This window comes from Solenopsis invicta, chromosome 3 (assembly GCF_016802725.1).
Source record: "Solenopsis invicta isolate M01_SB chromosome 3, UNIL_Sinv_3.0, whole genome shotgun sequence".
Lineage (NCBI taxonomy): Eukaryota > Metazoa > Arthropoda > Insecta > Hymenoptera > Formicidae > Solenopsis > Solenopsis invicta.
This window is the reverse complement of record NC_052666.1, coordinates 24,585,576-24,598,792: the sequence shown is the minus strand read 5'-3', so window position 1 is coordinate 24,598,792 and position 13,217 is coordinate 24,585,576. Positions and strand designations below refer to the sequence as shown.

The 13,217-nt window shown below is 31.7% G+C and overlaps 1 protein-coding gene across 1 annotated transcript; it reads right to left on the bottom strand.

The window, feature by feature from the left end:
- Positions 1-2: 2 nt before the first annotated feature.
- On the bottom strand, positions 3-13,051 carry LOC105197205 (protein amnionless-like). Its single transcript, XM_011163476.3, has 6 exons — positions 12,346-13,051; positions 10,097-10,398; positions 9,848-9,998; positions 9,473-9,707; positions 8,186-8,339; positions 3-490 (listed from the first exon to the last, which is right to left on the bottom strand). Exons 1-6 carry the CDS (start codon positions 12,628-12,630, stop codon positions 163-165), a joined length of 1,455 nt encoding a protein of 484 aa, XP_011161778.1. The 5' UTR covers positions 12,631-13,051; the 3' UTR covers positions 3-162.
- Between the last annotated feature and the right edge of the window lie 166 nt (positions 13,052-13,217).

Sequence of the window (13,217 nt, the reverse complement as noted above, 5' to 3'; positions counted from 1 at the left end):
TGGTAAATATTAATAAATCACATAAAATTTTTCAAAATATTATATTGTTCTACTATGGTTTTAAGGATAAATTCTAAAAGAAAATTCACTCCGTGTAAAATTCAATCGGCGAAATATAACATTAAATTAATGATGACGGAAAAATTCTTACTTTTCTTACTCTCATTCCTCGGTATCCATTTCCTCATTTTCTAGTTGATCTTCTATTTTGTCTTTTAGAGTGGTAAGACTAAGAGGCTCATCTATGTCGAGAATCTTACGTTCTTCCGCCTTGTCCCTTTTAGACTTATACAGGGGATTTTCGAATCTGCCCGCGACTTGCTTTATCCCCTTATCGTCGTCAACTTCTCGTCCACTCATTCCGGGCACGTCAGCAATCTGAACGTTGCCTTCGGGAACGTTCTCGAAACGGGCAAAACCATGCTTCTGCTTGCCCTCCCAAATTCCATCTCGGACGGATGAGACGGCTTCCATACATCCCGAGAGAACGCTGAAAAATTACATTTCTTTTCAGAAAGATTGATAGATGCCCAATTTGCTACACAAATACTTCCGGTATATTTGACACAGGTAATATAAATTTGTCTTTAGTATGGAACATACAAATATTTTAAAGCAGAACGGAAGGAAAGATGTAAAAATTGAAGTAAATCGCTGCACTAACAAGGAAAGGTCTTTCACTCGGAAATTCAAGAAACTATAAAACTTTAACAATATATACAATAAAAGAAAAAAATTCCTAATGTTTAATAAATATTTATTTGAATAGTAGTAATGAAATATTTATTTACGATACATAAATATTTACATTGTAAGAAAAGATAATACTTAAATTAGTGGTTCTTGTACTACATAAATAGGTATGTACTTATATTTAGTAAATATTTTATTAGTACTATTCGAACAGATATTTATTAAAATTTAATGATTTTTCTTTTAGTGTAGAGAATATATACTAACATAAAGAAATAGAACAACATTTTCTAGAAAAAAATTTATTTCTTTTAATGAGATTTAGTGATTAGAAAATTTACGTAAACGTTTTGATGTAAAAAGTACATAACAAAATAAAATTCCTTGCCTAAAAGTAAATCAATTTTTAAGGGTTGAAGGGAGGATTTGCTTTAACACTTCGTAGAAACTTTATTGATTCTCTTCTTTATAATTTCAAATATTCGTACACGCTCCCCGAACGTTCCATAAAACAGATATAAAACATTTTTGTTATTACATTTCTTTTTCAATAATTTATTTTTATATGTTTACGTTTCTTCAATGTTCCATAAAATGTGTACAAAGCATTTCAATACGTTTTCCGTATGTTTCAATAATTTACATTTAGATGCTCTTTACAACAGCGCTCCGCAAAAGGAAGAGAACAGAGAAAAATATAAACAAAACAGTTTTAAGAATCTACAAATATGTAAAATAATCTAATATTAGCAATACTATACTTACTATTGATTTAATTATGTAATTTGCAAGAAACAATTGTGCAAATTTATATTAAAATTAAAAAATATATTATTATAGTTTACTTTCACTTTTAAAAAATTCAGATTGTTATATCTTTAATTATCTAAACAGATTATATTTTTGTCCGTTTTAATACAATATTTACAGTGTAATATTTAGGTTCTGAGAAATAAGGAGGTGCCGCTTGCTAGACGATATTCTGTTCAGTTTCGTAAGAAAACTCGACATCGTTTCGTTTACATTCGACATCCTGTTCGAGCTTATCAAAGAATCTTCTACTATGTTTCATTAATACTTTTTTAACGTTCAGTTGTCGCTTGTTTTACGATTCAATGTTTCCATTTTTAACTTTTGTTTATAAGTTTCTCTAATTTTCGTTACTTTCTTTTACACTACATTTGTTTTTCAAAAATGCTTTATTGACACCTGGTTTTATTTTTTATTGTCGTCAGAAATATCGAAATATCCTTTATATATTGCCAAAGTTCCAATTTCTTAAATTTCCGAATTGTGGAGCCCTTTTCTTGTAGGTTATTACCTAACAAATAAGGCGACATCAAATGACGTTTCAATAACAAACAAATTGATGTCTGTTGACGTTACAAACGTTATTAAAATGTTATTAAAGACATTATTTAATGTCTACTTGTTTATTAGATAATTACAATGTCATGTATGTTTTAAGAAGAGATTATCTTATAGAAATGAGCATATAAAAGATATAAAAACCGTATCATTGTATCACAAGTAGAGTGAGAGTCTCGGTCTGAAAGATTTCGGTCACAAACAGGATGTATTCGGCGAACCGAGATAATTACTCAGCGGCCAATTCTGTTCGGTTTGAAGCCTGCTGAGAGCAATAATATACTGACCAGTCGGTTCGCCAAGGGAGCCAAACTAATTAAATGCTAGATAAAAGGGAGAGATGCGGAGGATGACAACCTCGATTCGAAGCGAGTCGTGGAACAGCGATGAAGAAATTAGCGCGCCGAGAAATATAAAATAGAAAAACGAAAGTGGGTTGGTTTGGCTGCCAAAGTATTGTTATTTTGACGTTATTTCACGAATTAAAACACCATTTCAGATGCATTCCCCAATACGCTGTGCATCAACTGCATCTCTTTTCTTTCTCTGTCAAACTCACAATTTACACATTTTCCCTCCTTCTCGTTTTCTCTCTTCTCTCTCTCCTTTATCGTATCGGATAAATGCCAACAAAATGAAAATTTTGGAGAGTTCGACATTTTTCATTTTTCCATGGATTTAATAGCTGTAACAGAATTTTTTCAGCTAATCTGCAACCAGTCTAATAGACCCTCTGTTCGAAAATAAGTTTGGTTATTACAAGTAAAAATAATGCAGTTAGCAGAAGTGAAAATTACTGACGTTGCGTTTTGTTTCTTCCACCAGTAAAACCAATAGACAATCTCAAATAGTCCGAAATGTCATAAAGATTTTCAAGTTTAAATTGCGGACATTTCAACGTTACCGCAATCTTGTAGTAACATTGCAGAAATCTTTTGTAACTTCCATACAATATTACAATGTTTCAATGTAAGATTTATGCAATATTTTTTTAATCTTTGAATGCTCGGTTATGATTCTAACCTTTACTTTTTAAAACAAATGTTAATAATTAATGATTAATATTATTAAAGTACGGATTTCGTTATTTTTAACTGTTTCTTTTCTTTTTTTCCCTTTTTCTTTTCATCTTTACCTTTTTGTCCATATTTAAAAACTATTCTTTCTCTTTTTATTTTTCATTATTTTATTACTTTTCTTTTTTATATCCAACGTTTTATAATATCTATCCATCTATTACATGTGATTTTTTCTGAAAGACAGAAAAGAAAATAATATTTTATTAAATAAATTTTTATTTAATAAAAATTTTTTTTTTATTACTTTTTTTATACAAATAAGTTTTTAACTTTGATAAAAAGTTAATAAATTAAAATCCATGTGTTTCAAAAATTAAATCATTTAAAATTAACTAAGTTAATTTAAAAGTTTATTAACTTTATTATTTAACTTTTAATGTTTTGATTACCCAACCCTGCAAATGAGTTACGAGAATTTGTAGCGCGGTACAATGCAAAAAGATCTCTCTAAAAGTCGTTGATCAACAGACGGTAGTCTCGCGCAACGATAGAGACTCCGCATTAGCCCGAGGTGCACGCCGTCTCTGCTTCACTCGGGTTGTTGACCGCGCACGGTCCCGTAAGATAGGCAGTACGCCGCGCGTCGTCTGGCCCGCCTCCCCACTCTCCTCGGTCGCTCGGTCATTCATACTACTCGAGGCGCACGTGCCGGCCGACGGGTTGTTGACCGCGCAAGGTCAGGCGCCATACCGTCTCGACCGCCTCCCCACTCTGCTCGTAAAACTGAGGCCGCGTGGGGCCGCGTGGGGCCGCGGACTCGGCCATTCGGTTGCCGCCACTAACGCTACACTGCTGGTACTGCGCGTTACAATATTTCGAAATTTTGATATAAAAATAAAAATTTATTTAATAAAGTATTTTTTTTTTTGTCTTTCAGGAAAAATCACATGTAATAGATATTATAAAACGTTGGATATAAAAAGAAAAGAAATAAAATAATGAAAAATGAAAGGAGAAGGAAAAAAGCAGTTTTTAAATAAAGAAGAAACGATGAAGATGAAGAAAAAAAGGGAAAGAGTTTAAAATAAATAAATCCATATTTTAATAATATTAATCATTAATCATTAACATTTGTTTTAAAAAGTGAAGGTTAGAATCATAACCCATTATTGAAAGATTAAAAAAACATTGCATAAACTTTACATTGAAATACTGTATAATAATATTGTATGGAAGTTACAAAAGATTTCTGCAATGTCACTACAAATTTGCGATAATATTGAAATGCTCGCAATTTTAAACCTGAAAATATTTATACGTTACGAACTATTTGAAATCATCTGGTTTCACTGGTGGAAGAAAGGAAACGCAACGCCAGTAATTTTTACTTCTGCCAACTGTATTATTTTTACTAGTAATAATCAAACCCATTTTCAAACAGACTAAAAGTTGCAAACAACTTGCTGCTTGATGATCAAATTTTTTAAATTGAAAACTGATTTTCTAATTGTTGCCTACTACTTATTTATCAATGTATTCTAAAAAATTGAATGAAGTATTTATGTTATATGAAAAAGACTGGCGATCCTCTTTAAGTGCAAGAATATCGCAAAAATTTTTTTGCGCATTTAGCTCTCAAGTATTCTCAGAAGAAATCAATATCGTGTTCTGGTATGCACCATCGGACAACCGGAAATAGAGCTAGGACATAATATATATGCATGTGTATGTAGGCTGGTAATCCGTATAATTGCTTTTCCCACTCTCTCTTTACGGATGTGCGAAAACTGTCGACGGAAGGATCGCGAGACTGGGAGAGACTAAGAATCTTCGATTAAACTGGAATTTCTCATCAAGAATTTTCCGCGTAACTACATGTCACCGACGAGTGTTCAGAGAACACACACACTATCGGCTGTACTAACGAAGCGTTATTTTTTTTATTCATTTTCTTGTCACGTTTCCGTCGGCGCATTTATTATTATTCCCGTAGTCATACGCCGTGTAATGTTTGCACGAATGTTGAAGGTACGCCGCATACGAATGTAATAGGTCATCGCGAGGTTCGACAAAGTTTCCTTTTTCAATGTTGCTGATTTTAATAACAATATTTATGCAGCCAGTAATATAGATGAGTTCTCTCTCAACCCGCGTCCTTCGATACGTCCGTCACACAAGTACGAAAATACTTCGTTCTTCTAAAAACTTCTTTACGACTTCACATTTGTGAAAAAAAGATTTTTGCTTTCGCTGGTGGTAATAGTCAATATAATTCGACCGAGTATTACGAGCAGGTTGAGAATGCTGAACACGGTGATGCAGAGTTTTATTCGCAATGCCACGTATGCAAATCTGGAACATAAACTGGCTGGCGCCAAATGGTGGCGCGATTTTTCGAGCATTCGTAGCCGAGCGTGTCGAACCGTATGGCGACACTTGATAGCCGACGTGTAACATATTAATATTAATATTAATCTTGGATGTAGTATTTTTGTATTAATTTAGAGTGTTCTAAGATGATCATTAGCATCAGTATTATTAAACTGCTTGTCAATTTAATTTGTAATATTATGTATTCCAACTTCAGATTAAGACTGTGTTTTAAACCTAAATATTCGGCGCGCAGTTTGCATAAAATTATAAAATTTACACTGAGGAACCCATTTGATTAAATAAAACAAAATGTAATCAAATCCTCTAAATCTCTTGTTTAGATTTTGAAAAACTAAGGTTAACACAACAAAATAATTCAGTTGGAAAAATAGAATAATATTAACATACAAAATTGATTTAGTGATTAAAATTCTTAATTATACAAAGTTAAATTCTTGATTAGTATTTTGTTTAAAAACAACTATTTAAAAAAGGTTAATTTTTGCCCAAGAAGGTGTAAATGAAAGAAATAATTTTATAAATTTTGATCTCCTAGATAAAACTATTACAAACAAACATACATTTATTACAACTATCACATTTTATGGTAGAGAACACAATTGACAATTGAGCAAGAACACGATGTCTTTATGCAGGAAATTTGAATAATGTATGGAGCTACGACAAAACATATCCCAGCGCATAATCCAGAAAATGGATTAAAATGGATTGAAAATTTTAATCCATTTGAATCCGATACTTCAAATCCATGAAAATGGATTAAAATGGATTGGACTCCTCATAGAGATAAATGGATTTCTATTCATAATACGAATAGAGTTGTCAATGCTTTTAAAGGTATTAGAATGTATTTAAAAACTAATACACATTTTAAATAAAAACTATTTTTATATTTAGATGGATTTAAAACAATGCATTTCCTGTTCATAATTTTTCATTGAGTAGCATTTATGGTCCTTATTTAAGAAAAAATTTTTTTTAGATTTAGACGGATTGAAACAATGCTTTTTCTATTCATAATTTGGAATAGAGTAGCATTCACAATTTTCTTAAAGATGGTTTATTTATTGTTAGCTAAACAAATTAAATCTAATTCAATCCCCCCTCCCTACGCGCTTTCACAGGCATGCACACAACACTCCCGCTCCTTCGCTTTTGACGTAAAAAAAAACTTGTGCGCGGATTCATTTTATGGTAGCTTCATACATCATCCGAATTTCCATAAATACATATTCTTGCTCAATTTTCAAGGTATTCCCTAAACACTATAATTTTTTTTATAGCTTTTTTATAGCTCATCGTATCTAGGCAGTGAAAATATATAAGAAACACTATTCCTTTTTACTTATTCTTTTTTGGACAAAAATCAGCCCTTTTTAACATTTTTTTTTTTTATTGTCCTAAATTAAAATTATTTATTGTTAGAAAAATAATTATTTATTTATTTTTTAATTAATCAAACAATTTCAGCATATCAATATAAATTCGTATGATTTTGCTACGTCATCGTTTTCATTCAGTATACAAAATCGAAAGATCTCATTCTGACGTTCTTTTTAAGGCAACGTATTGAATCCTAGAAAAGGATCTTAATTATAATACGCTGCTTTGTATTTTTCTTAGAAAAAATATTAGCTACGTGTCCCTCTCGGCGATGCCTGTACTGCATAGCGGTCGTGTGTGTACTCGCGCACTCCGTGGCACATAAGATGAATGTGCTTGTCATCGCTAACTACGAAATTTTGAAATACACAAATCCATACAAAAAATTTGATTATCACAGCATTTACTTGTTTCTGATAATATATTTTTTTATTAATACAAATTAGGAATTTAATCAAAGTGGTCTAATAAAAAAATTTTATTTTATTCAACCAAATGGGCTGTTCAGCGTACGCGAAAATATTATGAGGTACCAAGATCTGCTTCGACCGAAAATGGCTCTTTTATGTTTGACATTTTCATTGTTCGATTTCCACTTACTGGATATATTATGGATATATTAATAAATTAAATAAGATAGACCGTGATGGTCATAGCAAGATCTTTGTACTGAAATAATATTTTTTATGTTTTCTGTTCATTTTGAACTGCGCGTCGTTACTTTCGGTTTCAAAGACAGCTCTCGAAACTGAAACATAATTAAACTGAAAATCAATTTAATAATACTGATGCTAACTTGCATCTTTGAAATTTCTTCACCTTCAGAAAAAGTGAAAAATTTGTTGCGAAAAATATTACTTCGACCAAGGTCAGTATTATTAAATTTTTAATTTAATTATGGCTACGTTTCGTTTCACGCATTATGAGCGTGATGTATCATTTTGTCCTTTGACATTCGGGGAATTACAGGGATAAAATGATACATCATGCGTATCATTCATGAAACGAAACGTAGCCTATGTTTCATTTTCAAGAGCTGTGTTTGAACATGGTGTAAAAATACACCATACGTTTGAAACCGAAAGTAAAGGTGTGCAATTCAAAATGAATAGGAACATATAAAATATTATTTCAGCACGGAGATCTTGCTATGACCGTCTCGGTCTATCTTATTTAATTTATTATATACCATTTGCAGTCTTGTACCTATACGGATATATTAAGTTTAATAAAATGTGACAGCTTGTAATCCTGCCGGATCGATGTCTTTCACAGCAACTCATAGAGGAGGGCGCGAAAATGAAGGCGCCAACACAATGGATACTTACTGTCCTAAAGAATAACCGAAATACAGGAAGGCCAACAGAAGAAGAGCTATCACGACGAGGGGTGTTGCCAAAAGCGGTCCAAGTGTAACGGCCAATCGAGAGTCCTTTATTGCTGCACCAGCTGTCTCTGCGTTTGTCACGTCGATTCCAGTTCCTAATAGAAAAATATTTGACTAAACTAGCGTTCCGAGAAAAAAAGGGTCTTACAAATTACTTTTATTGTTCCTTCCGATAAAATCGTAAATAATAATAATTATTATTATCTGCTCAATAATTACATTTTCTTATCTGTTTGGTAAAGGTGTCTTTGAATAAGCCTAAAATAACTTTTTCTTTTTTTTCCTATATTTATTTTATTTTAATTATTTATTTTATATATTTGTCAATCTTTATTACTCTAGATTATCATATATATTGGACTTTATTTCATATATTGCTTTTGTAATATATTATCACATACATTATTTGAAGTATATAACGCAAATGATTTATTTATTAATAATATTATAATTTTATCTAATTTAAGACTGAATTTTGGCTGATATGATAATTTATTGTTAAATTAAACATTGCTCGCATCTTATACATATAAATTGATAAATAAACATGTAGTTATTCTTATAACAACTTCTCTTTTTGCTCTCTTTTGACCTTTTAATTTAAAGAATACATTGCAGTTTGTTATTGCAATACCGAGTCAAACTTTTACATGTTAAAGCAATTAAATAAACATCAAATAAAATAAAAAAGTATTACTTGTTTATGCACATTTTTTAAACGTTTTCTGAACCGTGTTTTAATTAAAATTATAAATTTAAATATATGTCAAAATAATATAAAGTTTATATATAAACGTATGACTATATGTACATATGTGTATGTACACACAAAAATTTTTTATACCAAATAAATTATATTTTATTAAACAAATGAATGAAAGCGGGATATTGTCTGACAAACGTTCAACGTGTTCCAATTATAAAACTGGATTAAAAATCTAGTGCCGACATTTGTAGGCGTCAACGCCAATCGATAACGGTATTGCGAACAATGAGAACGGGATAAATGAAAGGATTTTATCATTTTTCACATATCTCCGCTTTGCTTGTACATACGCTTGTAAACTGCAGGAGATTACTTGCGCAATAAAATTGCTTTTTAAATTATTGGAAAAATGTAGTGTCGTCTAACTTTCGTTTGAGACACAAGCGAAAACAATTCCCCAGTTTATAATCCAGTTTAAAAATTAATCAAAAGTTTAAAGGAACATAGTTATTATGTACTGACTTCGCAACATTTCCCGCAGGTTCTCCACTGCTTCCTGTATCGTAACCCCGGAATAATCTCCTTTCTCCTTTACAAGAACTTCGACTCCTCCGTTCCAAGTGTGTCTAGTGTGCCACTCAACCTTCCCTTTATATCCTTCTAAAGCTTCGTCAGCCGCGGTCCGTATTGTCACTAAGGAAATCTTCTCCGACGTGGAAATGCGCCCACCACAGTACGGACAACAGTGACCTTCCACCTGAAATACAAAATAAATTACGTCAATCAGGAAATGCGTAAACAGTAAATAATTAAACAAGTAATACATAATTAATAAAAAAATAATAAATAAACAAGTAAGTAAATAATAAATGATGTTTTTCAATAGAATTCTCCAACCGTGAGAGGATATTCGCAGTCTGTGAATCCACATCTTGGCCTCTGTATTGCGCAAATCTCTTCGAGATAATCGCCCTGAGAATCTCCTTGACAATAACATTTTGTACAATCATGCGTAGCTCCATATAAGTCATTTAAGTTACTAAGATACCTGAACAGAGAACAAGTTTTAATAAAATACACTTTGCCATAATGGATATGGAATTTCACTTGTAAAAACGCAGTAGAAATTATATTATTCGAGCTTACTTTACAGTGAATCTGCCTCTGGAAAATTCTCTGCGATTTTGAAAGTTTTGCCATTCCCACTCGGTAAACGGCTGTCTCTCATTCGACAGTCGAATTGACATTACCTCTACCTCTCTTACAGGTAGAAGCATACTCAAGGTGCGACCCGCGCTCGGCAGGACAACCTTGTCCAAGCGACAAGGAACACGTTCGAGATGCGGCGCCGCTATGGAAGTACCATTCCAGTTTGCAGGGTCGGCCCAAAAAACATTACCCTCCCTCGACCATCTACTAACTTTCGCGTCCGCCCGTGAATTGCTTAACTTACACACAAATACGAAATTTTTGTTATTAAATTAATTAAATTAAATTAAGTTGCCAATTAAATTGAGATGCGGCAATATGGCGGCAATATGGAGAAAACGAATAAATATTGTAAGAAAATACAAAAAACCAAATAAAATATTCATATTCCATACAGCACCAAAATTTTTCGGAAGTATCTCAAAAACATTTCAACTGAAAAAATAAAACATCTCAAAAAGATTTTGAAATGTGTCTGCAATGTTTGAAATCAGAAATAATATTATCAATAATTAACTTAAATTTGAAATAACTTTAAAGTATTTTAGAAATAATATTTAAATATATTATATTTAAAGTATTACACAAGTATTACAATTATAAATCAATGTATTAGTGTTTTTATTCTACGTTTTTATTTATTATTTAAAATATAATTAATGTAATAAATATACAAATAATTTTTACAATAATTAATAACGATAATGCATAATATATATGACACAATATTTTACTTGCGTAACATTCATGTACTTCTACTGTATAAACTTAGCACACGCCGCGGGCGGGCATAGAAAATTTTCGTTCTACCACACAAAAGCAACAAATGTTAACATATCCAATCAGAAAATTTGCCCAATTTCAAAAAACCAAATTTAAAAATTTACTGCATGTGACAGATTGTAGAAATATTTCTATAATAACATTTCATATAACATTTTGCAGACTCTTTCAGAAGTATTATACATGAAATGTGAAAGGTTGAAACCTTTCTGAAAGCTCTCTGTAACAATCGGTGCAGTATGGGAAACAATCGAAATTATTATGAGAGAAATGGACCCGTCGCGAAATTGCACGTTAAATGAGAGGAACGAGAATGAAGGATATTGAGCTTAAATCTCACTTTGTTTCATTAATTTTTTCTTATTCTTACAATATTGATTAGGTGAGAGTTACAGATATATATTTTTCGCAGATAACATGGATTGTATGGATCATTACTTATTGCTAGATAAATGTCATAAAACGAAAATTGGTTTGTAAAGAAATAAGTAAAGATATTATAAAAGAAATTTAATGTAGGCTATAGTAGGTTGTATGGGAGGAGGATTTAGACATAGTGAAGAATATTGAGAAAATCGTGGAAAGATATGTACATACATACATATATAAAGGAGTTGAAGAACAGAGGAGATAAAGGAACAAAAAGGTCTTTGGCAATATTGTAATAAGATATTAATGCAGTATAATTTAAATAATACAATAATGTAGCATAATGTAAATAATATAATAATGCAATAGTATAATAACCTGATAAGAAAATGTTATACATAGAATGCATAGATTTTAAAGTGCTTAGACAAGTTAATGAGGTAAAAAAATATTGTATTTACAAAAACAAAGTTGTGATAATTGATAGATATTTTCTAATCATCAAGTTTGTGGTACAGATGTATGGTTGAATAATATTGAAAATCAAGTCTCTTCTTACAAAAAACTGAAGTAAATAAATATTTTACTATTAAATTAATTTTATTTCTAGATGAGATAATAAATAAATTACGGATTACTTGAAACTTATTATTATTGTATTAAAGTAAATATTCCGAAAAAGAAAAATATAAAAATGTCATTAAATTTTAAACAGGATTTAATATCGTTCGCATTTCACGAATGTCAGCGTTTTATGATGTTTGTCGCTAATAAATATTCTGACAAGCTGGATTTTCCAATCAATCGGAGAGCAAACGTCAGGTCAACATTAAAACATTAATGTCGTAATTATCGTGAGTGTACCACCAAAGCGGCTACGATATTTCGCAAATTAGTAATACCTTCCATCCGAGAATACATTAAACTTAAAAAGGGAAAAGAGCAGTCAAGCGCATCCCGTTCCCCGTATATCCGATTTATTCTATCAGTCGTTCATATATATTTTTTTTTGCAAGTCTATAGCTTGACCTCACCTCCAGTTTACCGTTTCTAGCCAGGACCAAGAATCCCTGCCGTGGCAAGTCAATCCCGGATAGCCTGAACCCGGATATTTCGGAGATGAAGGGTATTTCGGTGATGCCCACCGCGTGTCGGGTCTGCAGAGGAAAGATCACACGACTGTCGATCTTCGGAACACGTCCGTCCGCCCAGTTGCTCTCAGTTCGCCACTCTAGATCCGGAAGCCAGTGTTTCTCGAAAATGGTCGAGCATCTCGATACCAAAAGAGCAAGCAAGTATAGCACGATTTTGTAAAGCATGTTATACGCGAATTACTTAAATGACCGGTCAATTGAACAAAGGTACAAACATGTATAACGTATGCGTCACTCCTTGATTAATTTTCACTTATGCAAAGTTGAAAAAGTGTGAAATGCAGCGAATTTAAATATTTTCTGTCAGTAATTTGCAACAAATCTTTCAATCCCGAAAATAACGTGGGAAATAGAAGTTGAACACTGTTGGGAATTTTAATAACTGAAAGCTGCTCCTCTATAATCGAAGTCGATTGGAGGCGTGTCTGATTCACGATAGTCTGGCATGGACCTGCATCATTTGTCGCGATTAGATCGCGGCGAGTCTCATGATTCGTTTAAATCAGAATACTTTAGCTGTTTAACTTATATCTTTTCTTAATAGTAATTTAGATTTTTTCAAATAAACAACTTTGATAAACAAATATGCAATATATAACAAACATCGTTAATTGAAAAGTTATCGTATCATTCAAAAGTGTGTCCGCAAAAATAAAAAATGGATCTAAATGTGAATTTTAAGTACCTCTGATTTTTATTAATAATTCATTTTAAGCACAAAACATGTGAAAAGTCAAAATTTTTGCAATATA